The sequence below is a fragment of the Enhydra lutris genome, unplaced genomic scaffold, assembly GCF_002288905.1.
Source record: "Enhydra lutris kenyoni isolate GAN:26980312 unplaced genomic scaffold, ASM228890v2 scaffoldscaffold45, whole genome shotgun sequence".
Taxonomy (NCBI): Eukaryota; Metazoa; Chordata; class Mammalia; order Carnivora; family Mustelidae; genus Enhydra; species Enhydra lutris.
In genome coordinates, this window is record NW_019154129.1 from 3,089,837 (window position 1) to 3,116,461 (window position 26,625).

At 54.9% G+C, this 26,625-nt stretch overlaps 2 protein-coding genes across 3 annotated transcripts in view; one reads left to right on the forward strand and one right to left on the reverse strand.

Annotated features, from left to right (window-relative positions):
• LOC111156078 (ATP binding cassette subfamily C member 6) overlaps positions 1 to 14,484 on the forward strand; it is a 45,516-nt gene extending 31,032 nt beyond the window's left edge. Inside the window, exons 20-31 of one of the 2 annotated variants that reach the window (XM_022516673.1) lie at positions 138 to 213; positions 323 to 449; positions 1,972 to 2,179; positions 3,125 to 3,435; positions 4,841 to 5,040; positions 7,040 to 7,166; positions 7,924 to 8,025; positions 8,781 to 8,927; positions 10,641 to 10,799; positions 10,880 to 11,046; positions 13,488 to 13,682; positions 13,993 to 14,484. In XM_022516673.1, coding sequence (XP_022372381.1) covers positions 138 to 213; positions 323 to 449; positions 1,972 to 2,179; positions 3,125 to 3,435; positions 4,841 to 5,040; positions 7,040 to 7,166; positions 7,924 to 8,025; positions 8,781 to 8,927; positions 10,641 to 10,799; positions 10,880 to 11,046; positions 13,488 to 13,682; positions 13,993 to 14,101 — 1,928 coding nt within the window. In that variant the 3' untranslated portion in view covers positions 14,102 to 14,484. The remainder of the gene's footprint in view (positions 1 to 137; positions 214 to 322; positions 450 to 1,971; positions 2,180 to 3,124; positions 3,436 to 4,840; positions 5,041 to 7,039; positions 7,167 to 7,923; positions 8,026 to 8,780; positions 8,928 to 10,640; positions 10,800 to 10,879; positions 11,047 to 13,487; positions 13,683 to 13,992) is intronic. The other variant, XM_022516674.1, reaches the window with a different exon arrangement.
• An 892-nt stretch (positions 14,485 to 15,376) lies between these two features.
• Positions 15,377 to 26,625, reverse strand: part of LOC111156238 (ATP binding cassette subfamily C member 1) — a 131,608-nt gene continuing 120,359 nt past the window's right edge. Inside the window, exons 27-31 of the mRNA XM_022516989.1 lie at positions 25,622 to 25,768; positions 23,710 to 23,868; positions 22,880 to 23,046; positions 21,615 to 21,809; positions 15,377 to 21,113 (exon numbers count right to left, since the gene is read on the reverse strand). Of these exons, the coding sequence (XP_022372697.1) occupies positions 21,005 to 21,113; positions 21,615 to 21,809; positions 22,880 to 23,046; positions 23,710 to 23,868; positions 25,622 to 25,768 (777 nt within the window). The 3' untranslated portion in view covers positions 15,377 to 21,004. The remainder of the gene's footprint in view (positions 21,114 to 21,614; positions 21,810 to 22,879; positions 23,047 to 23,709; positions 23,869 to 25,621; positions 25,769 to 26,625) is intronic.

The window sequence follows — 26,625 nt, forward strand, 5'->3', positions numbered from 1 at the left end:
GAGCAGTTGTAAGAGCCAGATGGGAGGAAACAGGTGCTCAGACAAGTGAATGCCATATAGCCAGTGGGAGTCAAAGCCAGCGCCCAGAACCCGAGTACTGACCCCTATCGTGTGACAGGACTCCTTTGACCTTGCAGAAACAGAACTCACGACCGAGGCCAAGGACCCCAGAGGCTCTGCTGGATGTGAGAGGCCCACGGGTGGATCTGGCAGGTGAGTCCGCTGTGGCGCTAAGCACAGCGAGTGCTACCAGTGGCCTTGAGGGTTGGGTGCACACACCCCCCCTAGACAGGAAAACTGATTTGTCCTCCTTTCCTCTCAGTGGCAGGTCCATGAAGTTAGTCCCTGGGAAGGATGGTACCACCTCAGAGGCCCAGACAGGGGCTGTCCTAGATGAGCCCGAGTGGGCAGGACAGCCCACAGCAGAGGACAGCGTGCAGAATGGCAGGGTAACCGCCAGCTGCTCCTTCCCCTCTGCGTCCACTGTTATGGTGCTCACCTCCCCCGCCTCGCCACCCCTTGGGGCTCAAGACCTCCCATCTGATAGATACAGCACTGGGTGGGAGCAGGGTGACTCCCCTTTATTGAACGCCTGCTGTGTGCCAAGTAAGACTCCAGATACTTCGTATTTCTTAATGCTTTCAACCTGTCCTGGAATTAGATGATAGTCCCATTTTAGAGATGGGAAACTGAGGTCTTAAAGAGTTTGTGTTTGTCTAGCGAGCAAGGCACCAACCTGGGACTCAATCTAGGACAGTCAGAATTTGCAGCTTAAACTATTTTTTTTCTTCTATGACGCTGTGTCCACCCATCCATCTGCCTGCCTACTCATTCATTCCTCAGTCCTTCTACATTTCCACCCATTCACCACCCACCCTGTCCAACCTACTCGCCCATCCATCCCCCTACCCATCTCCTCAGTCATCTATCTCACCCAGCCTCCCACCTATTCATTTATCCAGCCATCTACCCATCCATCTACCCATCTTCCATCTGTCTATCCATCCATCCACTCACCTATGCACCCACTCACCTACAGACTCATTTGTTTGTTCACCCATCTACCCGCCTGCCCATTCATTCACCCATTCACCCAATCACCCTTTTTCCCACCCAACCATCCACCCACTCATCCACCCAGAAAACATGTACAGAAACCCCACTCCATGCCAGGTGATGTCTCTGCTCTGGTGGAGACTGCCTATTAGTGGGGAGAGATAGTCAGCAATCAGGCAACTGAGCAAGGTGGTATCAGATAATGATAAATGCTATTAAATAAATAAGGGCAATGGGTTGGGGACCAGCCACAGATAGAGCAGGGGGAGAGCATTCCAGGCAGAGGGAACAGCAGGTGCAAAGCTCTGGTGTGGGAAGGAGCTTAGGGTGCCAGAGAAAAGAAGGGGATCCCATGAGACCGGCAAATAGAAGGAAGTAAGGTTAGAGAGATAGACTAGAAGTTTGGAATTTCTTCTAAAAGCAAGAAAAAGCCATGAACAGGTCAGCAACAGCAAGATGGGGTTGGGTTGAATGTTTCCAGAAGTTCACTCTGGCTTACAACCACGTGAAGAACGTCAGATTTGTGGCAGCTAAACCTTAGTCAAGGGTCTAAACCTCTTTATGTTTCAGTTTCCTTATCTGTCTGGTGGGAATTACGATGGGGACAGAGACATATGCCTGTCCTATAGTATGTGCTCAGTAAATCACTCCCAAGCCAGAAAGTGCCACCACCCATCCCCTTTACAGCTCCCACTGGCCCTCTGAGGGTTCTGCAGACAAAGGGGGTCTGGAGCCGAGGTGGGGGCCTTAAGGAGAGATGGTGCTCCAGGTGGGAGACACCAAGAGAAGATGGATAAGGTCTGCATCATGGTTCCATCTGCCCTGTCAATGTGTTTTGAGAGCCTCACATGGTCTTTCCTTCCTTCCTTCCCCCGGGGCCTCTCTCTGCCCCCATCTCCCCTCCATGTGCTACAGGTGAAGGCCACCATGTACCTGACCTACCTACGGGCTGTAGGGGCTCCACTCTGCCTCTATGTACTCTTCCTCTTCCTCTGCCAGCAAGTGGCCTCCTTCTGCTCCAGCTACTGGCTGAGCCTGTGGGCGGACGACCCCACTGCGGACGGGCGGCAGACGCAGGCAGCTTTGCGGGGCTCGATCTTCGGGCTCCTAGGCTGCCTCCAAGGTACCCCTTGCTGGCCTTCCTCACTCTCCATCCTCCCAGCCCCCTCCGAGGTGTTCAGGGATCCCTGGTCTGCCTGTCCATGGCTTACCATCTCCTTCCTGAACATTCGTGCAAACATCCTGGCCTCGAGGGCAGACCTGCATCTATCCACTAAGGCTTGGGGTCATAGGGGACACGGCACTTCCCTCCTCTCCTGGAGCCCCCAGAGCCTGTACCAGAGTCATCAACAAATAAATGCAGGATCTTGGCCCCCAGTTGTTAGGGGCACCTGAGGACTCGGGCAGGGACAGACCAACCATGGTGTTTGGATTGGCTGGGGGTAAAGTCTGCCTCACCTCAGCGATGGGGAGGGACGTGAGTGATATCCCGAGCACACAGATCAGCATTAGGAGGAAGGGGTTAGGTTAGTTTCCTACAGCTGACAGAAATTACCACAAACTTGGTAGCTCAGAACAATAGAAATGTATCTCTCAGAGTCCTGAAGCCAGAAGCCCACAGCCGAGCTCTCCGCAGGACTGGTTCTTCTCAGAGGCTCTGATGGAGCATCGGTCCCACCCTCTCTCCCACTTCTGCTGGGGGCCAGCAGTCCTTGGCTTGTAGTGTCTGTGCCTGTCTTCACGTGCCCTCACCGTGCCTCTGGTTGTCTTCTCTTCTCGTAACGATATTAGTCGCTGGATTTAGAACCCACCCTACGTCCAGAGTGGTATCATCTCAAGATCTTTCACTGAAAACATCTCCAAAGATCCTATTCCCAAATAAGGTTCCATTCCGAGGTTCCTGGGGGACTTGAGTTTGCAGGGTGGGGAGGCGCACTATTCGGCCCGCTACAGCGTGGTTCCATCAAGGGATTGTGGAGGTGGTCGAAACAGAAGATGGCCACCATGGGGTGGTTGGAGGCAGTCTCAGCTCTCATGCTCTGACACCCTCTCTCTCTCTCCCCGCCAGCCCTTGGGCTGTTTGCCTCTGTGGCCATGGTGCTCCTAGCGGGGATCCGGGCATCCAGCCTGCTTTTCCGGAGACTTCTGTGGGATGTGGTGCCATCTCCCATTGGCTTCTTTGAGCGGACCACCCTCGGGAACCTGCTGAACCACTTCTCCAAGGAGACAGACACAGTCGATGTGGACATCCCAGACAAAGTCCGGTCCTTGCTGATTTATGGTTTTGGACTCCTGGAGGCCATTCTGGCGATTATGGTGGCCACCCCGCTTGCAGCTGTGGCCATCCTGCCGCTGGTGGCCCTCTACACTGGGCTTCAGGTAGGAAGAGACTAAGGAGGTTCCCAGGGCCAGCCCAAGTCACCTCAGCCAGTCCCCTGTCTCTGAGCCGGATTCTGGGTGGGAGCTTCTGTCCAGTGGGCATCTGGGGACCGTCCCTAGAAGAACTGCCAGAGGCAGAGAAACCACAATGTGTTTCCAACACTTTTTACTCATCTCCATCTCCCAGACGTCCCCCTCCAGGTTCTCAGTAGCTCACATCACATCGTGCTGCTGCTGGAATCAGCTTGATCTTTCCCAGTGATCTAGAAACCAAGAAGACATAGCAAGTTCTCGAAGGCCGTCATATTAGGGTTGACTCTTGCTGTTGCCTGAGCAGTTGCCTCCTTAGCTTGGAACAAGAGGACAGAATCTAATGGCTTACGTTCCTGAAGTGCAGTGGGCCAGCGGTCACCAAGACGCTGTCCCTGTCTCCATCCTCACTCCATGGGTCTCCAAGTGTGGTCTCAGACCCACGGCATCAGTGCCAGCTGGGAGCTATTTAGAAACTCACATTCTCGGGCCCCATCCAGGACCTACTGATGCAGATACTGTGAGGGAAGCTCACCCTCCACCCCAGGAAATCAGAAATAGAGTAGGAAAAAAGCTATGGTCCTAGGACAAAAGCCACAGCCACTGCTGTGGTCTCTCTGTCCTCTTAACTTGGGGAGGGAGAGCCTTGGGGGCAGGTGGAGGTGGGTCTGAATCCGGGCCCTGCCACTTACTTGCCACAGAGACCCGAAGCAGCTGCTTTATCCCTCTGGGCCCTAGGCATTCTCGTCTATAAACCGTGAAGCCCACGAATGTCCACCTCCTCTTAGTAAATGCTGTTTGTAAAGAGCCTAGCACCCAGCTTGGGTGTTCAGCCCATGCACAGCCTCCTGGCCTGTGTGCAAACGGCAACTCACACCAAATAACGGTCTTGTTATTTGTGTGTTGTTAGGTTCCCGGCACCTGGCACGGGAGCTCCAGCTAAGGGAGTGAGTTGCACTTGGCCACCTACCTTCCGTGTCCTTTATGGTTTTGTTCCAAAAACGACTGGCCCTAAGTAAAGAAGGGGGCCTCAGAGCTGGGAATGAGACAGTCACACCAGAGGAGGGATTTCTTAGTCCTGGCTGTGCATGAGAATCACCCAGAAGGTTTTATTTAAAACATATCAAGGCCAAGGGGACCCCACCAGAGATTCTGATTTACTCGCTCTGGGCTGGGCCACGGGAGGGTGAGCTTCCCGGGAAAAGAACGCATGTAATTCTGATTCTGCAAGGATTTGGGAGCCCAGAGAGGGAAAGCAACTAGCCCAAGGTCACAGAACAAGCTGGTAGCGGAGCCTGGTCGGAAAGTGTGTCATTGAGGCTCCCCTGTGCTGCTGTGTCGGTGACTTTTCTCCTCCACACCTGTCCCACTGCAGAGTCTATATGCGGCCAGCCTCTGCCAGCTCAGACGCCTGGAGTCAGCCAGGCACTCGTGCGTGTGTTCCCATGTGGCCGAGACCTTCCAGGGCAGTGCAGTGGTCAGAGCCTTCCAGGCCCAGTGCCCCTTTGTGGCTCAGAATGACGCATACGTGGACGAGAGCCAGAGAGTCACTTTCCCACGGCTGGTGGCCGAGAGGTAAGAAGAGCCTGGGGGAAGAGAAGAATAGTACTCCATCTGGGTACCCAGATGAGTGAGACTGAGGGTCATAGTGTGTGGCCAGAGAGACCAAGTGGCTTGCCCACTTGGCAGGGATAAAACTGAGGCTACATCCCATGGGGGCCCTTGGTTCGTGCCATGAGCAGATGGAACGTGGCCTGTAGACATGCCGGGAGCAGGCAGGTAGGGGGAAGACATGTCAGCCAAAGGGAAGACGCCTCTGTGGCCAGGCCCCTGGACTGGCCTCCATGGCTCCACGGAGCAGCTACAGAAGCATCCTCAGCCTCCTTTCAGGAACGTAGGCTTTGAGAGCACAGACAGGCATGGGCTCTTATCCCATCTCTGCAACTTCCTAGCTGGGCGATCTTGGGCAAGTTACATACCTCTCTGAGCCTCATTTGTCAGAGCGGGACGGCTTTCATAGGGTGGCTATCGGGATTTTGTAAATACACTCAGCTAGTACTTGTAACAAGCTTCCTGCATGCCCTACGGGGTTCTGGGCACTGTACACGGATCTATTCACTTAGTCCTAATAACTCACCAGGCAGAGACTGTTCCAGAGATGGTGAACCTCAGGCACAGAGAGATTTAGGAATTTGCCCAGGGGTGCACAGCCAGTATGTGGTGGACTCAGGCTTTGAATCCAGGTGCCATAGTGTGGAGAGGGCCAGGCACACAGTAGGCACTCAGTAAATGTGAATTCCTTTCCCCTTTGTGCCCTGGGTCCCTGGCCAGCTGCGACTCAGGCCGTGTGGCTGTGGGCAGTGTCTCACTCCCATATGCCTTCTGGGTGATCTGTCTGAGTCTTCCCAGGATCCTAGCCTAGCGGGGAAAGCCCTTCTGAACATTTAGAAAGCACCTACTATGTGGAAGGCCCAGTGATTTCCGTGTCACATATGACACATCTCACTGATTCTTCTCAACTGTAAGGAGCCAGATGTTACCTCATTCCACAGACGGCTAAACTGGCATTTAAAGAAACACAGGGACTGTCTCAAGGTCAGCCGTCTAGGAAGCCGGTTACTTACTCATTTGTTGGGCTGCTCCCTTGCAAATCCATGACCTGTTGGGAAAGATGCATGCTTTCTGGTATTGGTCAGGGCAATGTGGCTTCAAAGACTTGTTACGTGTGTGTATTTGGTCACATACCTAACTCTTCTGAGCCTTAGTGTCCTCACCTGTCAAATGGGGACAACCCCATTTTGTGGGGTTGTTTGGAGAACAAGATACTATATGTAGTAAAGCCCAGAGCTCCCTGAAGACAAGGGTTTCAAAACTGTGTCCCCAGCACCTCTAGCATGCATGGCGTCCAGTCGGGGCTTAATATGTGCTTGTTGGATGAATGGGAGAGTAGGAATCCAGTAGGAGGGGTTGCATATTTATTCATCCACTCAATATATTAGTCACTGAGCCCCTACTAAGTGCTGGGCCCTGTGCTAAGGTGCTGGGGACACAGTCATGACCAAGACAAAGCCATTGCCTGCGCCAAGCTTATGATCTGGTGATGGAGACTGATGGTCGAGGACTGAGTAAATAGTTTTCTTATAAAGGGTGGTAACTGCTATGAAGTTATCAGTTACATATGAGAGAGAAAGGGGAGGAACAGGCCAGGAGAACTGGAGGAGGCAACGTTCAACCCAACATGAGCACGAAGATAAAAGGGGGGTTGGGTTCAGACAGGGGGAGCACAAGGAAGGGATATGGCCAGGCACACCCCAGGCAGAAGGTTGGCACCATGGCAACACTTGACTTGAGCACTTACGGTGTGCCAGGCTCTGGGCGGGGCATAGAAGAGACAGGAGGTCATCCACCTCCCCCACCCACCGAGCTTGGGTGGGGCCTGGGGTGTGCAGGGGACCATGGCTGGGGACCCCTATGGGACTCAAGCTGGCACGATGATGAGGCCCTGTGCCCAGAGAAGCAAGTCCCGCAGAGAGGGTCCCCTGCTGAGCCGGCTCTTCCCTGCCTCCCCTCGCAGGTGGCTGGTTGTCAACCTGGAGCTGCTGGGGAAGGTGCTGGTGTTGGCGGCCACCACGTGTGCCGTGCTTAGCAAGGCGCACCTCAGCGCTGGCCTCGTGGGCTTCTCCGTGTCCGCCGCCCTCCAGGTACTCCCAACACCCGAGACTGACAGACCCCTGCCAGTGGGACCTTCAAGGAACAGAGTGCCAACCCGTGAGGAAAATGCAGCTGGGGGACCATCCTGGACCTTGGGCCAGAGTCTCCCCTCACAGAGCCTCAGTGTGCTCATCTGAAAAATGGGGCAGTCATCTCTTCATACCTTATAAAGACTAGTTGAGATAAGGTATATAGAAAAAACGAATATATATATAATATACATATATTATATATATGTAGTACCTCGCTAAATTTTAACTATTAATAACAATATTTAATGTCAGATCCTATCTGTGGAGGAAAAATATACATATCTAAGTAGCATTTCTTATGAATGAAGCATTGTTCTAACAGCATGACAAATATTAACTCATTTAACTCCGCCCACAAGCCCAGCAGGGATATTCTTACTATCCTCATTTTACAGCAAGGCAAAATGATGGCAAATAAGGCTAGAAACATCACAGAACGCAAGTCAGTGAGCCCAGGTCCTGCTGTGTGTCCTTGGGAGGGCCACACACCCTCTCTGGTCCTGTCTCCCCACCTGCGTCAAGATGGGTTAGACAAGCTCCTTCCTACTAAGGATACTGCAGTTCTACTGAAGGAAGAGGGGGGTCCTGGCAGCTGCAGTCAAACCCCATCCCCTTGTCTGCCCCAGGACCTGGGGGACTGTCTTCGGGGCGGGGGCTGAGGCGAGCCTGTGGGGTGGTCTCACTGAAGCCGGCCTGTGGTGTCTTCTCCCACCAGATGACCCAGACGCTACAGTGGGCTGTTCGCAGCTGGACGGACCTGGAGAGCAGCATCGTGTCGGTGGAGCGGATGAAGGACTATGACCGGACGCCCAAGGAGGTGGCAGTGGAGGACGGGGGACCGGGGTGCGGGCCGGAGTCTAGATCCACTCCAGGCATGACAGCCCTGAGCACCGAAGGCTGGAGGTGCAGTCAGCGCAGCAGGAATGCTTAAGAGCAGAGGGACCGGGGCTGGGACATATCCTGGTTCCTGTGCTTCTTCACTTGGGCAAAGCAGGTCATTCTGGGTGACAGGGGACCATAAGGAACAGCTTTGGGACAGCGCCGTAACAACAGTGTGCTAGCAACGTCACAGAGGCTTCCCAGCGAATTTAGAGTAACACAGGATCCGCTCCGGGGAGGGACAAGGGCAGGTGTGCCGGGAGGGGTGTGGGAGACCCCACGGGGAAGGACTGCGGGCCAAGCACACTGTAGCCACTCCATACGGGCCCACTGCTCCTCGGGGCCTCCGGGGGTGGCAGGCCCTGTCAAGGTCCCAGGAAGAGCCAGCAGCTGCTTAATGACCCCTACTGTGCAATCTCACCCTCCTCCCAAAGACGAAGGGGAGTGTCTACCCCTTCTAGAGGAAGAGAAGGTATCATCTGACAATTAATAGTGGCTAATAATGATAATAGCCAGTGCCAGCATTATTTTTATAATTCCAGATACTATTTTGTTCCATATCCCCTACAACCTATAAAAGAGAGTAAATATACCGATTTTGCAGAAAGGGAAACTGAACCTCAAAGAGGTGGGCCACTTCATGAGACACCTCGGAGAGAGGCTCCTCTGATCCTGTGTCCCCTCCTGCCCCAGGCACCCTGGAGGCTGCCCACCTGTGCCACCTGGTCCCCCTGGCCTCACGGCGGGGAGATCGAGTTCCGGAACTTTGGGCTGAGATACCATCCTGAGCTCCCACTGGCTGTCCGGGGTGTGTCCTTCAAGATCCATGCTGGAGAGAAGGTGAGCAGCTCTCCCACATCCTCCTCCTCATGGAGGCCAAGCCCAGGGCAAGCACTGCCGCCCCCGCACTCCGCTTCAGCTCCCCTTATCTATGCATTATCACCCCCTAACTGAACTTACACTCTCGCCCAAACCTGCCGCCATCTTGGTGTCTCGGGACACCCGCCCACCTTGGTGTCCCAACCAAGAGGCATCTCCCCGACTCCCTCCTTTCTTTTTGCTTGTGACTTTAGTTGAACACCTACTATGTGCTGGGGTAGGGGGCTGAATGCTCCATGTGCCTTATCCAGTTTGCCTGACCTCAGTTCCTGGCTTTGCCATGGCTGACCTTGGGCAAGTCACTTCATGTCTTGATCTCAGTTTTTCCATCTTTAAAATGGAAATCATAGTATCAATATAGAGCTGTTGTGAAGTTTAACTGAGTTAATACCCGGACGCTGTCTGGACAGGGCCTGGGACATCGCCAATACTGCAGAAAGGTTTAACAATGGTTTTATTGCCATTTGCAGTTTTACTGTGACAGCCCCATGCAGAAGTGCTAGGATTATCCCATTTTACAGGCGCTTAGTCCCATGGACTCCTCACCCAGTTGTACTTCCTTCCTGCCTCCCCCCGGACGGCTCTAGGCCCCTGAGCCCCCAGCCTCCCATTTCAGTACCTCTAGTCTGTTTTCCTGTGATCTTTATTTGGCTGTGTCATTCCCCTGCTTGAGACCTGCTTTCTGCTCCCACCTTCCCTTAGAGAAAAGCCCAAACTCCTGAGCTTGGCATTCAAGGCCGGGCCCAAGTCTCTGTGCATTGCCCTGCTGGGACTTAGCCAACACGGTGGGTCAGCTGCCTCAGCAGGCCAGGTGGGCACCCGGTGCTGCCCTTGGGGAGTCGACAGTCTAGCACTTAGTGTGGTTGACATGGAATCATCCCCCTCCCCAAACTCCTACTCGTTTCATCCCTCAAAATGCCACTCAAGAATCCCTCCACCATGAAGCCTTCCCTGGTTACCCTGTTCACCTCCCCCATCCCAGGCAACTTCAGGCCCCGAGTCTGATTATAGAGGGGGCTTGTTCATTCCTCTGTATTCAAATGAAGCATACTCAGTTGTACTATCTCCCAGACCACACAAGGAGCTCTTTGGAGCACGGCGGGGAGATCGAGTTCCGAGATCCTATTTCCTCTATTCCTGGTGGCTAGAACAGTGCCTGTCCCATGATGGGTGACATGTGTCATTCACTTCTTAAATCGTGCCAAACCTCCATCGAGTGTCAGGTGTTGGGAATGCAGCAGTGAACACTGAGGAAGGATGGGGGGGAGGCAGATACAATGATGGGCAGATGGATGGACGGATGAGCTATGGCTGGGCTGGGAGGGAGAATGGATGAAGGACGGGATAGATATAGGTTGAGATGGCGATGGAAGGATGGGTGAGGGTGGAAGGAGGGAGAAACGGAAGGGCGGGGGTAGAGCGGGAAAGATGGGAGAGATGAGGGGAAGGGAATGATGTCCAGAAAGAAGGTTGGATAGAATGGGATGGGTATATGGAAAGGTAATCAGATGAGAGGACAGAGGGACAGATGGAAGGACGGGTGCTCAAAGGATGATGGACAGACGGATGGATCTTGGATGCAGGGGAAACACCTTACACAGATGTTTAGGGGCCCTTCAGCCCATGGTCTGCCAGGCCTGGCCAGAACGAGCTTTGCCTCCCATCCCCCGACAGGTGGGCATTGTTGGCAGGACGGGCGCCGGGAAGTCCTCCCTGGCCGGGGGCCTCGTGCGGCTCCTGGAGGCAGCCGAGGGGGGGATCTGGATCGACGGGGTCCCCATTGCCCATGTGGGGTTGCACACGCTGCGGTCCAGGATCACCATCATCCCCCAGGTGAGGTCTGGGGGAACGGGGTGGGCGGAGGTGAGAGGCATGGCCGGGCCCCGCTCTGAGCCACTGCCCCTTCTGGCCAGGACTCCACCCTGTTCCCCGGCTCTCTGCGGACGAACCTGGACGTGCTGAGTGAGCACACAGATGAAGCCATCTGGGAGGCCTTGGAGACGGTGCAGCTCAGAGCCGTGGTGGCCAGCCTCCCGGGCCAGCTGCAGTATGAGTGTGCCGAGCGAGGCCACAACCTGAGGTAGGCTTGCCCCGCACCCCTCAGGACCTGGGAGTTGCTGGGGGAGCAGCAGGTGTGGCCAAGGCTCCCCCCACTGCCTCAGCCTGGGATAATACGCCCTGGCAACCCGCCTCCCCCGTAGGACTACCCGCCCCAGTCAGTCCTTACAGTACGAATCCCTTCACTCAGCAATCCCAGATACCAACAGTCTCTAAGTAGCCAGTTTCTTTTCCCTAAATTCAGTTCCTACATGTATCTGGGGACAAAACCCAACCTTTACCCACTTACGGTCTTTCTTTATCCCACTCAGCATTTCTTTTGCCGCAAAGGTAATGTGTTTGATATAGGGGCTAACCCCATGCGCACTGGGGTATTGAGTAAACATATGGTAGATGCTTTTTCTTATTTTTTTGAGAGAGAGAGTGCGTGCGAGTGGGGATAGGAGAGGCAGAGGGAGAGAGAGAATCTCAAGCAGGCGTGCGAGTGGGGATAGGAGAGGCAGAGGGAGAGAGAGAATCTCAAGCAGGCCCCATGCCCAGTGCAGAGCCCGACATGGGGCTCAATTTCATGACCCTGAGATCATGACTTGAGTCCAAATCAAGAGGCCCTGGCCTATGTCTTTCTAAAGAAATTTTAATTGTGGTAAAATACACATACAATTTAGCATCTTTACCACCTTTTAACATACGGTTGGTCGTCTTGAGTACATCCCCTCCACTGTGCAACCCATTTCCAGAACTCTGTCATCTCGCAAAACTGAAGCCTTCTACCCATTAAAGAAGCAATTCTGTTTTCCCCAGCCCTCAGCACGCGGCAACCGCCATTCTGCTTCGTTTCTAGGAACTTGGCTACTCTGGGTACCTCAGTTAAGTGGCTGGCTTATTTCGCTCAGAATAGTGTTCTCCACATTGTAGCAGGTGTCAGAACTTCCCTCCTTTTTAAGGCTGAATGATGTTCCACTGTAGAGACCCCATTTTTCTTATCCATTCATTCACTGATGGATACTTGGGTTGGTTCCACCTTTCGGCTGTTGTGAATAATGCTGTCGTCAGGAGTACGGGTGTGTGCTTTTTTCAAAATCAAGATACTCTGGGGGCGCCTGGGTGTCTCAGTCGGTTAAGCATCAGACTTTTGATTTTGGCTCAGGTCATGATCTTGGGGTCATGAAATCGAGCCATGCATAGGGTTCTGTGCTCAGCAGAGTATCTACTTGAGATTCTTTCTCTCTCTCTGCCCCCCCCCTTACTCTCTTGCTCTCAAATAAATAAAATTGGTGGGGGGGCTAAGATGTTCTGGATTCTGAAACCCATCTGCCCCCGCTGGTGTTAGCGTGAGGGACTAGGGGTGGTAATAGTTTCCAGACACAGAGGAAGTGGTGTAGCTTGGTTCCCACGTGTTTAGACATGTCCCAGTTAGCAGCTCTGGGACCCTGGGCAAGTTAATCTTCTGGGCCTCACCTTCCTTATCTGTAAAATGGGAATTACAGTTAGTATCTCCTTCCTGTAAGCAGGTGGAGTTCTTTGAGTCAAGTTGTTGAAACAGTGCCTAGATATAGGGAACATAATTCTTCCCTACAGTCCTCAGAGAGGCACTTGCCCATTTTGCGGGAGTGCCTGGGTGGCTGAGTCGTTGAATGTCTTCCTTTGGCTCAGGTCATGATCCCTGGGGCCTGGGGTCGGGCCCTGTGTTGGGCTCCCTGCTCAGTGGGAAGGTTGCTTCTCCCTCTCCCACTCCCCCTGCTTGTGTTTCCTCTCTCGCTGGCTGTCAATTAAATAAAGAAATCTTTTTTAAAAAATTAAAAGAAATAAGAAACCCATTTTGCAGAATTGGCACAGGAGGCCTGAGGCTTGCCTGGGGTCCCCCAGAGACACTGCTGGAAGGCTCCACAATGAGAAGCAGCAGAGCACTGCAGGACACCCTTGGGTCTCGAGCGAGGGTCAGGGGTCTCACAGTCCGTGTGACCTCGAGCTGCAACTTCCCTGTTGGTAACTAGAGGAGGAGAAGCCCGCAGGTGCCGAGGGCCTTCTCTGTGGCAAGCACACTGCTGAACACTTCTATGGGCCTTAAGTTGTCCTTAAACCCTCGGTAGTCATACGACTCATTAATACAGTAGCCACCTTGGAGGTCATTGTGAGAAGTGACCGTGCACAGGCACTTGCTTGTGTGTCCGGCACAGGGTGAAGACCCCAGGGTACAAATAGAAATAGTCATTTCACTGCTAGGGAAACTGAGGCACCGGGGTTTGAATGTCTCGCCTCGGGTCACTGTGCTCAAAAATGGCAGGACGGGGATCCCTCCCATCTCTGTGGACCGGAGACCGACCGCACGCATAGACGTGCGTGGGCACACACCATCCCCTCAACTCCTGTGGCTGTCGGGGGAACCCCATCTGTGGGCAGACCCCGCCGATCCTGATGTGCAGGCACACCAGTGTCCAGCCTGACCCTCCCACTCTTTCCCAGCGTGGGCCAGAAGCAGCTCCTGTGTCTGGCACGGGCCCTTCTCCGGAAAACCCGGATCCTCATTCTGGATGAGGCCATGGCCGCCGTGGACCCGGGCACGGAGCTGCAGATGCAGGCGGCCCTGGGCAGCTGGTTCGCTCGGTGCACGGTGCTGCTCATCGCCCACCGCCTGCGCTCTGTGATGGACTGCGCCAGGTACGCTGCCCTCTCCCGCCCCCGGCCCCCGCCACCCCCGCAGCAGCAGAGGAAGGCAGCGGGGTTCAGAGCTGGAGTGGTTAGCGAGTGTGCACACTACAGGAGGTGAAACTGATGCTGGGAGGGGAGGAGAGGGGAGGGAGGAGGCCCAGGACTCGGGCCCAGCAGAGGCTTCCACTCTGCTCGTCAGCATCAGGAAACCGCAGGGAGGGCCAGACTCGACCTGGGCAGACACACTGGGCTTTCGGTGTCAGAGTGCCCAGGGCTGACTGGGCTGGTAAGAGTGGCTCGTTTCTCTCTACCCCTGCAGGGTGCTGGTCATGGATAAGGGGCAGCTGGCGGAGAGCGGCAGCCCGACCCAGCTGCTGGCCCAGCAGGGCCTGTTTTATAGGCTGGCGCAGGAATCGGGCCTGGTCTGAGCCCTCAACCCTCGCCTCATCGTACCTGCCCAGAGAGACTGCTGTGCCCTGGGGGTACACGTGACCCAGGGGCCATCAATGGCACCACAGGGTTGGGTCTAGACCCTTCTGCTCTCTGGGAGGAAAATGGCAGAGAAAGCAACCAGTCGTCACAGACCCAGGAGGACACAGGAACGCCTGGGTCGGTCTGATCAGGGCTCATCTGGCCCCGTCCACCCCGGAGCTGAAGTGGCCCGTGGCTCTCCACGCTGGCTGCCTGGGGGCCTCACCTGAGAGACTCAAAAACCCACCCGTGCCAGGGCTCCCCGCCGGATGCTGAAAATCACCATCCCCGGGACTGGGCTGGGGCAATGGAGCATGTGCTTTTTTACAAATTACCCCCTTTATTTTGAGATGGTTATAGATGGACAAGCCATTGTAAGAAGTAATCCAGAAAGTTCCCGGGTAGCTTTACTCTGTTTCCCCGAATAACATCATCTTGGAAAACAACAGTATGACATCATAACCAAAATATGGACATTGGTACCACTGATTGATTCTGGTCAGATTTTCCCACTTTTACTTGTATTTATGCACATGTGTGCATGTCTGCGCGTGTCACACGTGTTTCTGTGCAGGCTCCAGCCTCACCACCACCGGTTGGGCTGGTGAATATGTCTAGTACCACCAGGACCGCTCTGGTCGCCATATCATGACCACACCCGCCTTCCTCCCAGCCGCAACCACGCGGTGATGCACTCTCCATTCTGTTATTTTTTTTTAAGATTTTATTTATTTATTTGACAGAGATCACAAGTAGGCAGAGAGGCAGGCAGAGAGAGAGGAAGGGAAACAGCCTCCCTGCTGAGCAGAGAACCCGATGCAAGACTCGATCCCAGGATCCTGGGATCATGACCTGAGCCGATGGCAGAGGCTTTAACGCACTGAGCTACCCAGCGCCCCCGTTATGTATTTTTAAAGCTCCCCACAGGATTCCAGAAAATTCCACACCTCCTGCTGCGGTTCCTCCCCCTTTGTAGATGAGCCCCAAGGAGCATCTTGTCTGAACCAACACACAGGCCACCGCCCCCAGCACCAAGAACAGGCCTGCCCCCAGCACTAGCACATTCTGTGCCAAAAACAGGACTGGCGGAGCCAAGGACTGTGGGGTCCCCCACGGAGAAAATTTGCTCAGGGTACACCTTTCATGTGTGTGAAAGACCAAATTCCAGCTTTTGGGGTGGGCCAGAGTGGCGGGGTCGGGGGAGGCCCGCAGCAGGGGAACCAACCAGAGTGTCTCCGGGAGACCGTTGGAAGCCCAAGGTCCACGGCGGAGATGGGCCAGGCTTGCTTCCGTCCAGGGCCAGGACCAGCACCACGCACCATGGGGCTCGGGCCTATTTCCCTCAGCAGTTGGGAACCTAATACAGTGTGGCTAAAGCTGGCAGCAGGTGTGGGGCAAGAGGGACAGAGTCTAAGACAGCCAAGCCTGAGGTCACGCGGACACACAGAGGTGAAGGGCGGCATGAGAAATGGGTCTGCGCCTCAGATGAACTTTCCGGCAGCCCAGGGTTCTTCCGTGACCTCATGACGTCGCTGCAGGGACAAAGTTAGTACGTGGAAGTGCTCTGAGCTGAGCTGGGCCCAAAGCACGGGCTCAATCAACTTCCACCGTTTGTGTCAGTGCTGTTCTGTTGGAGGCCCTCCTTGGGTCCTCTGTGGGGCAGAGGCCGTACACGCCGGGATGTTTCTTTAACCGATCGCTATTGAAGTGGGGCTGGTAATTCTGGGTCGTGCGCTGTGGGACGTTCAGCAGCATCCCTGGTCTCTTGTCACTCGATGCCAAAGCACTGTCCCCTCCAGGTGTGACGAAGAGAACTCCAGAGCTGCCAAGTGTCCCCTGGGGGACCAGCCACACAGCTGAGAGGCACCGGGCTCACCCAGCCCAGCGGTCATCCAGATACATGGACAGTGGCTGTTGTGGGTGCGTCCGGAAGGGCCTGTGAACGCCCCCCACCACCCTGTCCCAGCCAAGTCACGGGGACTTTCTGCTGGTCCAGCCAGGGTAGGGTTTTCAGCCCAGAGGAAATGAAATCTCGATCCAATGGCAGCTTCTACGTCCCTCTGCCAAGGTGTGGCCAGTGGCTCATTCGGACGCCTGCCAAGTGGGGTCAGAGGGCTGCATCCCTTGCCTGCCCCCGGTCCTGCCTCCAGAGGGCCGGCCCCACCATGGCTAGTACCTACCAACTCTGTTTTGGCCATGTGGAAAATGAGGCCCAGAGAGTTCACAGGACCTGCCAAGGCCACCCAGCTGGTGAGTGCCCGGGGTTGGGGGGAGGTCTGTCCTGGGTCTATTTATAGCCCAAGGCATCGTGTGGGGGTGCTGCCCAGCGTGGAAGGACAGGAGGGAACAAGATGCAGTACTTTGCTTGGAGCGGGGCCCCTGACATCCAGGCAGGGTGACCGCAGGCCAAAGTGGCAGCTGCTGTGTGTTTGGCCAATGCACTCAGGGTCATTCAAGGGCCACCAGGGCCTCTCTCAGGGACAGAGTGGTGTGTGTGCCATGGGAGCAGCACCGAGGAGGGTACCAAGGAGCGCACAGCACAGCTCCCCAGACACCGTGCCACGGGCTCGGGGGGCAACACCTGCAGGGAGAGCCACGTTCAGACCTGGGCTCAGTGCCTGGCTCGGTCGGCCCTTTACCCTCCTGTGTCCCCTCGCGTCACAGCAAACGCTCACCAAGCCCTGCCCCAACGCCCGCCACAGGCTTTCGGGGAATCCCTAAAATGGGGGAAGGAAGGCACCGTGGTGATCAGCTGACTAGGACACTTTCATGAGGTCCCTTTTACAGACAAGAAAATGCACACAGAGCGTAAGCAGGGATCCAGAGCCCACATCCTAACCTGCTACACGCACACATCTTCAGCTCTGGAACATCAGCTCGCGGACAGCTGAATTCCACTCGGGCATCTTCCCCAGGAAGGGAAGGAATGGGTCTTTTCCCTCTTGAAACAAGGGATTTGTTCCCATGTGTTCACTGTGACTCCCAGTACCCGGCACGGCACATAGCATGAGGGAGTGTTCGATAAAGGACGACTGCAGGGACGAATGGATGGATGGACGGACGGACAGACTGATGGATGGATAGGTGGACAAATGAATGAAAGGCATCAACATGTAGGACGGGGTCCTGAGGGCCAGGCGTGGTGCTGGGTGCTTTACCTGGATCGGCTTCCTTCCTTGCACCTACCTGGCCAGGCGGACGCGAGGATCCCAGCTGTACCAGTGAAGAAACTGCAGCTCCTGAAAGGTACGTTCTAGAGGCCCTGAAGATGTCACACAGGTCCCAGGGCCCAGCACAGAGAGCTCAGTCTGTCGTTGGCCTTGAGTGATGTGCTAGGGGAGGGCATTCATTAAGGAGTAAACCGATCAGAGCCTTGCTCTCCGTGAGCTGCCACTGTGAAAGAAATGGGAGCGACCAGCCATGCTAATGTCTGGGGAAGAGGGAAGACCCGAGGGCGGGACAGTGCCCCGCATGCTGGAAGGGCGGCAGAGAGGCCTTGTGGCTGGAGGGGCCTTCGAGGTGGCTGGAGGGGAGCTCAGGGCAGAGGTCACGGGAAGCCAGGTTGTGGAGGGTAGCTGGCTGCTGCCAGAGGTGGGGACCACTGGAGGGTTGGGATGGAGGGGTTTTTAAAGGCACACGATGTTGCTGGGTGGAGAACAGACTATACAGCGGGGGAGGAGAGGAGAGGGTGGCCAGGGCAGCAGGGAAATCGCTGAGGTGGCTGTCACGGGCACGAGGGAGGGACCCACATGGCAGCCACCAGAGGGCTGAGAAGTGGTCAGATTCTGAGTGCTTTGCTAGAAGGTGCTGTAGGACCCACATGGGAAGCATCACTCCAGGTCCCCGCTCCCCTCTGGCCTGGGGTCCCCCTCCCACGGGAGCAAGGCTAAGCACCAAGCCTAGGGCCTGGCACACAGGAGAGGTCCCCCTTACTCCTTGCACAGCACAGATGCACTTACCTGGACGAGTGGGGGAGCAGGCACCCCTGCCCCAGCCTCAGGGCTTTTGACGCCACCCCCTCTGAGACTAAGGCTGCATGTGGCCTCTTCAGGAAGGAGCGAGAGCTTGAACCCAGGCCCACGAGCCTCCTGAGGACCGGTCACCCCACAGCGCACACCCACAGGAACTCACCAGGTTGCCCACTTGGGACACCTGGTTATGACCTGACTTGGGACCCCACCTCTAAAACTGACCTGACCCCCCCATGTGGCACATCCAAATACTTCCCTTCTCAGGGGAATAAGCTGACCAGCTCCTCTCTGCTGAACACGTTCACGCTCCAGGCGACACAAAGCACTGTTGGAGGGCAGCCTGGCAGGGCCAGGATGCCTGCTCTGTGCCATTACTTGGGGCCTGGTTTCAGGGTGCAGCCCAGGCTTGCTCCCCAAACACAGCTGGTTCTTCAAACTGAAGACACCGAACACGCCAGCCTCATTTCCCTGCAAGCCACAACTCAGAAACCACGGAACGACCACATGGGGAGGTACTGCCCTTCCTTACGCACCCCTGCATCTCCCAGCTTCCTTTGTGCTGGGGCTGGGGCCATGTGACTGACTCTGGCCCATGGGCTGAGTGGAACGGACTTGTGTCGCTTCCGGTTTGGGGCATGAAGAACACAGATGCATCATCCTGTGCCCGCTTTCCCCTGCCCTGCAGTGCCAACCTCCGGAAGCTGGCCCTTGGGAGCTGATGCTCTAAGACCGTAATAGCCTAGGTCTCTCTGCCGCTGCAGGGAAGACAGGGACCCGAGAGAGGCATCTGATGGTCATCAAAGAATGCACGAGTGAGAAATTAACCTGACGTTCCCTTTCCCAAGAGATCAGCACTAATTTGCTCTCACAGCATAGCCTGGCCTAGCTGACACAAAGGGATTTTCTCGGTTAATTTTAGCCACGTGGGACTTTGGCCTGGCTTGTGTCTTACATGACTAAGGTCGTGTGTGCCACCAACATGCCATTGCTCATCGCCACAACAACCCTGCAGGACAGGTACGATCAGGCCTATGTAACACACGCAGCGGGGGCACCGATGTCCAGCGACGTATGCGAAGTCACACAGTTATTAGCAAACCGCAAAGGCAGGGTTCAAGCCCAGGCTCTGTCCACCGGGCCAGGCTGACTCCCCACTAAACCCCGCCTGCTTCTTCACCCCTCAGGTCCCGTTCCCGAACAAGGGCTCCCACTGGAGACAATGGGTTTGCCAAAGAGAAAGAACAGAAGCAGGCAAGAGGGTTACCCGTCCTGACTCTGAAGGACACGGCAGAACACTCTGCTAACACCCCAAAGAAAACAGAACAATTGTTCAGTAAGAAACAAAGTATTTTTTTTTACTGTAAATTATTGCAAATGTTCATGTTTCCAGTGTCATTAGAAAAAGATCCCCAAGAAAAACTTGGTTTATCTAATGTCGAAGAATGGTATAACTTACAAAAAAATAAATATTCCACCTAAAAGAAGGAAGGTGCTTCTCTGGGTGTGAAGTCAGCAATGTAATTCATAGCAAGTATGAATCTCGGAGCAACAGTGACCTTCCTCTGCGTTTTGGGTCTCGCTCTGGTCTGAGAAACCGCAAAGGACTCTGCTTCTCCGTTTTCCTCCCGGAACACGTGGACCACCCGTCACCTGCCGGCTGCTGTGGCTCCTCCCTGGGAACGCTGCTCCTCAACCAGCACCTCTTCCCAAGAAATTAAAGTCTTGAAACTGTTTTTCCCCTTGGAGCAGCACTTAAAGCCAAAAAACCAAAAAAGCCAAAAAAAAAAAAAAAAAAAAAAAAAAGGAAAAGAAAACACTGATATTCGTGAATAGGCCCTTTTCTTGTCCTGGAAGAGACTCAGTCACGAAACGTCAAGCTCTCCACGCGGCCATCCTTCAAGCTACCCAGATGCCAATGGCGAGGAAAAACAAAAAAAAATCTAACCACACGGAGGAGACTCAACGGGGCTCTTTTCAGCCCCGACTGGTCCTACCTGGCAGGTACCTAGCGCTCTGGGCCTTGACCGTTTCATCACCATCAGCAGATCTTCTCTCTCGGGGACTAGGGCAGTAAAGCCTTCCGGCCACGGGAGAAGGGGCAGTGAGGAAAGAGAGAAGACCAGTATGGATGACGAGCCAAACGCGCAGGCTGGGGAGCCGGTGCGCAGACGAGCCCTGGGTCCGCACGGCCCAGAAGTGCTGTCAAGTCCCGCCAGTGAGAAGTCCGTAGACATGGGGGCTGCCCCCTGGCCTGGGAGGCGAGCACCGGGGGAGCGGGGCTGAGACGTGGGGTCCCAGCGTCGGAGCGCCTGGAAGACCACATGGCTGGTAAGAGGAGTGTGCTTGGCCCTCAACGGATGGCCCCTCACCTCCCACCTGCAGCTCTGAAGAGACCAAGCACTCTGGGGGGTGCCGGGGACAGCCATCGGGGGGGGCCGGGGAGCTTCTCAAAGACAGAACCCGTTGCCTTTGGCTGGAGAGCCCTGAGGCAGTTGGCTGGATTTGGTCACTAGCGTTTTTATGAAACCACTTTCTCTGGCAGCCTCGCTGCCGAAACCTCCCCGCCGAGCACCGAGAGCACACGCGTGCGTTCCTGGGGGCCTGAGAACATCTGTGCATCTTGCAGGGCAACGGAGGCGGGGCGGGAGGGTTCTGGGTGGGCTGCAGCTCTGTGTCTCTCCTACTTCTTCACGGCCAATTCCAACTCGGGGGCCAGACGCTAGCTGCTTTGTGTGTTTTGGTTTGGGGGTTTGTTTGTTTGTTTTCTTTCTTCTTTTTGGTTTCAGTAAACAGGAGGCCTGGGTTCCCAAGGATGGTGCCCCAGTACATCATCCCCGGACGCCGGCGTGTCAGCCTTGTAGCTCTGACCGGATGCACCAGCTCCAGGGCTCACACCAGGCCAGCATCTTTGGCCATGCTGTAGAAAAGACCTCTCTGCTGTAGGAGGTCGGAGGGCTGGCCGCACTCCCGGATCTCTCCCTTGTCCAGGACGATGACCCTGCAAGAGCAGCAGACACAGACGTGAGGAGAAAGGAAGGGGTCAGCACCTTGTGCCCCCAAGAGCCACCCCAACAAATCCCTGCTCTGGGTCAGGCCCCTCACACCTTCTGTTAGGACTGCTGCAGTAGCCTTCCAACTGGCTGCCATCCTTGACCCCTCCTGGTCAAAGCCCTGGGATGCTTACCCCAGGACAGGCTCTCTCACTTTCTCTACTTCGTTCCCAGCACCATTAGCTTTGGTGTGTTCAAGTGTCTATTGTCTGTCTCTGCACCCAGCCCCCGAATGACCTAGAAGATCCCTCAGGCAGGCTCCTTGTCTTACTTCCTTGCTGAGTCCCCAGTGCCTAGAATAGGACTGAGAAGGAGGCGGGCACTCTACGTGTGTGTTGACTGAATACATGATGGAGTGATGTCAGAAACACCCAAGGGAAAGAGAGGGCTGTCCCTCCACACAGGACGGTGCTGAACGAACGGGGACATCTGCAGGACCAGAGCATCACCTCGTGTAGTCCATGATGGTGTTCAGCCGGTGTGCAATAGTGAGCACCGTGCAGTCTTCAAACTGCGTCCGGATGGTCGACTGAATGAGGTTGTCTGTTTCGAGGTCCACGGCCGCCGTGGCCTCGTCCAACACGAGGATCTTGGTCTTCCTCAGCAGAGCCCGGGCCAGGCACACAAGCTGGCGCTGCCCGACGCTTGACCGGGAGAAAAAGACCAGGAGACAGAGGGTCAAAACCAACCCCTGACCCTGAGCCCAGGCAGGAGCTGGGAGTAGAGAAAGGGGACACTAGGAGCTGCCAAGGCCAGAGGAGCCCGGCTACTCCCTGGTCCCCGCGCCTGTGCCCTCAGCAGACGTCAGTGACTGCTCGGGACGTTCTCGCCATGGAGCTAGAGTGGGGCTCTCAGTGTCATGTTCAGAACAGGGCTCACAGGGGAGCAGCTCGGCATGGGCGGTGTGAAGGGTAACCAAACGGCCCCATATCTGTGCTTTCTGTAGGGCCCTCCCCACTGACTCCAGACTCAACCACGTGTCTTGCTTTGGCCGACGGGATGCCGGCAAACGAGGCCAGCGGAGGCTCGCAGAGGGACTGCCCTCCGGGGTCCGCTCACTCCTGCGCCTCCGCCATCGCCGTGACCGCACGCCTGGGCTGGTCGGCTGGAGGATAAGGGATGTGTGGAGCCGACCCGATCTGCCCCAGCGGACCCCCAGCCCTGGGAGTGAGCCGAGAACTGCACGGCCGCCCGGCAGTGACCCTCCCCAAGGGCCTTAAGTGTTGAACACGTCTGAGGTTTGGTGGGTGGTTGTCACAGGGACAGATGAGGCACAGGGGACGCTGGAGCACGACTTGGGCTCCCTGCGCCACCAGGCAGTGATACTTCAGTTCTGGGTCATGGGGGGCATCCTGGGGATCCTGGGAGAAGGCCCAGGGCAGCGGGTGGCGACTCGGAGAGCTCAGAAATTTACTGAGCAAGAGAGAAGCTTTTCAATAGGTGAACAACTAACAGTCACACTCCATGGACTAAACCTGGCATAAGAAAGGAACCACACGGGCCATCCCGGTTTTATACCTCACGATACCATGAGCCTGGACTGAAGCCCACTTTACAGATGCTGAAGTTGAAGCGACAAGAAGGGAAGAGAAAATGGCTCATCCGTGACTCAAACCTAGGCCTGACACAGATGCAAAAGGACAGAATCTTCCAACACCTCGATGGAGGCAGAGCTGAGGAGACCCAGTCAGGGCCTCGCACCCCTGCTTCTTACCTCAGGTTCTCCCCGCCTTCCGCACACTCGTGGTTCAGCTTGTCGGGAAGGGCGGACACGAAGTCCTTCAGGTGAGCCAGCTCCAGGGACGTCCACACTTCCTCATCTGAGTACTGGGTGAACGGGTCCAGGTTCATGCGGAGGGAACCCGAGAACAAAACAGGGTCCTGTCCGGGGAGAAGAGAGCAGACGGCAGGTGAGGCTCACGTCACGATGCTTGCACCCGGTGTAAACAGGCGCGACGTGAACAGCTCTGGCCAGAATCACTCAAGATGGGGCTCCAGGGTTCCTCGCAATCGCTATTGCCGGAGATGTTAGTAATGCGAGGGGAAGGCTTGGAAAATCCTGGGTTAAGTGAAATAAAATAAATTTCTTTTGGCAAAACTTCCCAGAGTCTCCAATACATGGAACCTTCTGACTGGGAGAAGCAGCATAGATAATTCCTAATCATAAAGTACTGTGGATTCCTCCCCGTTCCCTGCCTCCGAAGGAGAATCTCAGAAGAAATTTTAGGGAAAACACCACGACAAGGCAACACGTGAGAGAATCACACCTACAGAAATCAGTGTGGAAAATTCTTATTTCTCGCTTGGCTCTTAAGAACCTTATTCTTGTCCTGAGTGGAGCCAGCAGGAGTGAAGGGAACGATGCCTGGTTAATTCCCACTGTGATTTATACGCTAAGGGGAGATTCAGTGGTGAAGAAACAGTATTGGTCCAATGAGAACAATGAAAATAATAAAATAGGAATATATTTACGTTTGTCCCCAATACGTACATACGTCACTCTCCCTGCCCCCCACTCACTCCCTCGCTGCACCCAGACCTCACCTGTGGGATGATGGTGATCTTGAAGCGCAGATCGTGCAGGCCGATCTTGGCAATGTTGATGTCGTCGATAATGATCTCCCCCTCTGCGGATTCGTTGATTCGAAACAAGCCCAGGGTCAGGGACGACTTCCCGGCTCCCGTCCGCCCCACGATGCCAACCTGTGGGACAGGAAGGGCCCAGGGTGAGGTGGGGATGCTGGTGTCTGGGGGTTACCCCTCGCCTGTTCCCCACACAGGGCCCACATTTCAGATGTCTGCCCTAAAGCAGTTCGGTCCTCTGGTCAACCCGATGTCCACCACATAGCTCTCCCAGTCAGCAGCTTCCCAGGGCCCCCTTCAGGGTCAAGAAGGGCTTCCTTCTCTAAGCCACCTCATTTTGTAAATTAAAATATTTGGCTCTTTTGATAAGTTAGGTCAGACCTCCCAAAGAGACAGGGCTCTGGCAGAAGGGATTTTCAAGAAAGCCCTATTATTTTCAACTCTAGGTAATGTTAATAATCGGGTATTCCCCCCCATACTGTTTTTCAATCCTTTGATGATGAGTTTCCCATCCTGAGCTGTCCAGCATCTCAAAGACTCAGGCCGAACCCCTGTACACCTCCTCCCTCCATCCCGACTGCAGGAGCCACAAGAGGTTATGGACAGGACGCAGTTTCCACTCATCCTCTCCTCAGGAAATGGGGCCCCCTGCTCAGTGGCCAACGACTAACATTCCTGACATCCAATTACACCTCCTCCCTCCTCGTGTGGTCTCTTGAAAAGCAGGCTCCCTCCAGCCTCTAACAGGAATGTCACACAGCGGAGTCTCGTGATGGGATGTAAGTCACAGAGCGTTAGCGAGACCACCACCTGCTCTGTTCGTCCCCTTGGTGTGAGTGAGAGAGATTTCTCATGGGAACGAAACATTCTGAGCCTCAGGGTAGGAACAGTTTAGCAAACACATATGTTCAGAGGTGCCTACATGGCTCAGTGGGTTAAGCCTCTGCCTTCGGCTCAGGTCATGATCTCAGGGAGCCTGCTTCCCTCTCTGCCTGCGTCTCTATTTGTGAGCTCTGTCAAATAAAATAAATAAAATCTTTAAAAAGAGAACACATATGTTCAGAGATTAAAGAAACTCTGTCCTCTGGCAGACAGCCAGGAAGACCCTTCATCTGATTCCTAAGGAGGGTCTCAAGGTCTCAGAGCAAGGACGTCTTCCAGGAACAACTTGGGAATGGGATATATTCCAGAATTCTGACAACTTCACATGTTCACTAAGCCGTCCCTAGTAGTGACGATGGCATCTTTCTATTCTAGAGGTGGCAAACCCAAATGCCCATGGGGGCCAAGTAGGCACATAAGTGAGATGGGGAGGGGCTGGGTGAGCTGGGAGGTTCTCGTCTTGTCTAGAAAGAACCAGGCAGGGAGTATAAGCCCCATGTTGCTAGATGTTCGATCTTTCAAGAAAAGCAGGAAATTAGGGGTGCCTGGGTGGCTCAGTTGGTTAGGCATCCAATTCTTGTTTTCAGCTCAGGTCATGGTCTCAGGGTCATGTGACTGAGCCCTGCAACCCACTTAATACTCTCCCTCTGCCATTCTTCCCACCAGCAGCGGACATGCTCACTCACTCACTCAAAAAAAAAAAAAAAAAAAAAAGGCAGGAAATGGATCTTTATCTAAGACATACCAGATTCTTCAGTATTTGCAACGTATTCAGATTTTTTCAAAACTTACCTGCGGGCCTCATCTGGCTCTCTGCTGACAGTATGTACTGCGGCTGGGACACTCTAGCAGCTTCTGCTTCCACAAAGCCCCTGCCAGAAAAGGCCACTCCAGCCCCATGGAGTTGGGACTGTGAGAAACCGGGGAAACAATGTGCCTGGTTGCAAGGGACGCACTGCTGTGAACGGTCAGGGGGACGGGGCGAACCCACCTTTTCCCCTCCATCGATGGTGATATTGATGTTCCTGAGAACCAAGTCCAGGTTTTCTCGGTAGCGCAGGCCATAGTCTCGGAATTCCACTCGGCCCACCTGAGGCCAGGTGCTGGGTGGAGTCATCTCCGGGACTCGCCAGGGAGCCTGGGGGGGTGGTAAGGAATGGGGTGTTGGAGAAGGAATCTTAGGTCTGCCTCAGGAGCCTCAGGGCTACAAGAGAGCCGGCGACACATCCCCTCTGACCTCCTCTCCCTCCCCCGGCTCACTCTGCTCCCAACACACCTGTGTGCCCCGCTTCTGGGCCTCTGCACCCTCCTCAAACTCCCCTCTGGCCTTGCTCCTTCACGTGCTGATTCGGGCCATGCAGAGCTCGCCCTGGCTCTGTGCCCTCGATCCCCAACCCTGCTCGGATCTCCCTCAGACCACGTGGCACCTCCTAGCACTTGAGGTGTGCTTTTATTTGCTTATTCTGTTGTCCATGCCCCCTGGAACATCCACCATATGCGGACGGGTTGGTTCACTGTTCACTGCCACACTCCAGCCCCCGCAACCCGCCACAGCACACAGCAGGGGCTCCATGAATATTTGTGGACTGAATCAATGAAGGAGTGGTCCTCTCTGACAGGCACAAGGGTAGAGGTTTTACTCTGGGTGCCTCCTATATTTGGAGGACAAAGCAATGGCTAATGCTTTTCAAGATTACTGTCACGTGACCTCATTTAATCCTCACTACAGTCCCATGATGGGGTCCTTGCATATGAGGAAATGGACACAGAGAGGGTAGGTAACTTGCCCAGGGTCACACAGCCCTTATTTCTGAAGAGTTTCTTAGCTAAATTCAACACTTCCTGAGAGCTACAACTGGATATGCTTGGGGCCAGGATCAGGGGTAGCTTTGGGGAAAATGAGGAACAGAGAGGATGAAAGAGAGCTTTCATCCTTTCTCCCCCATAAACTTGCTATATTAAATTTTTTTTTAAAAGTGTATTTCCCTTTTATAA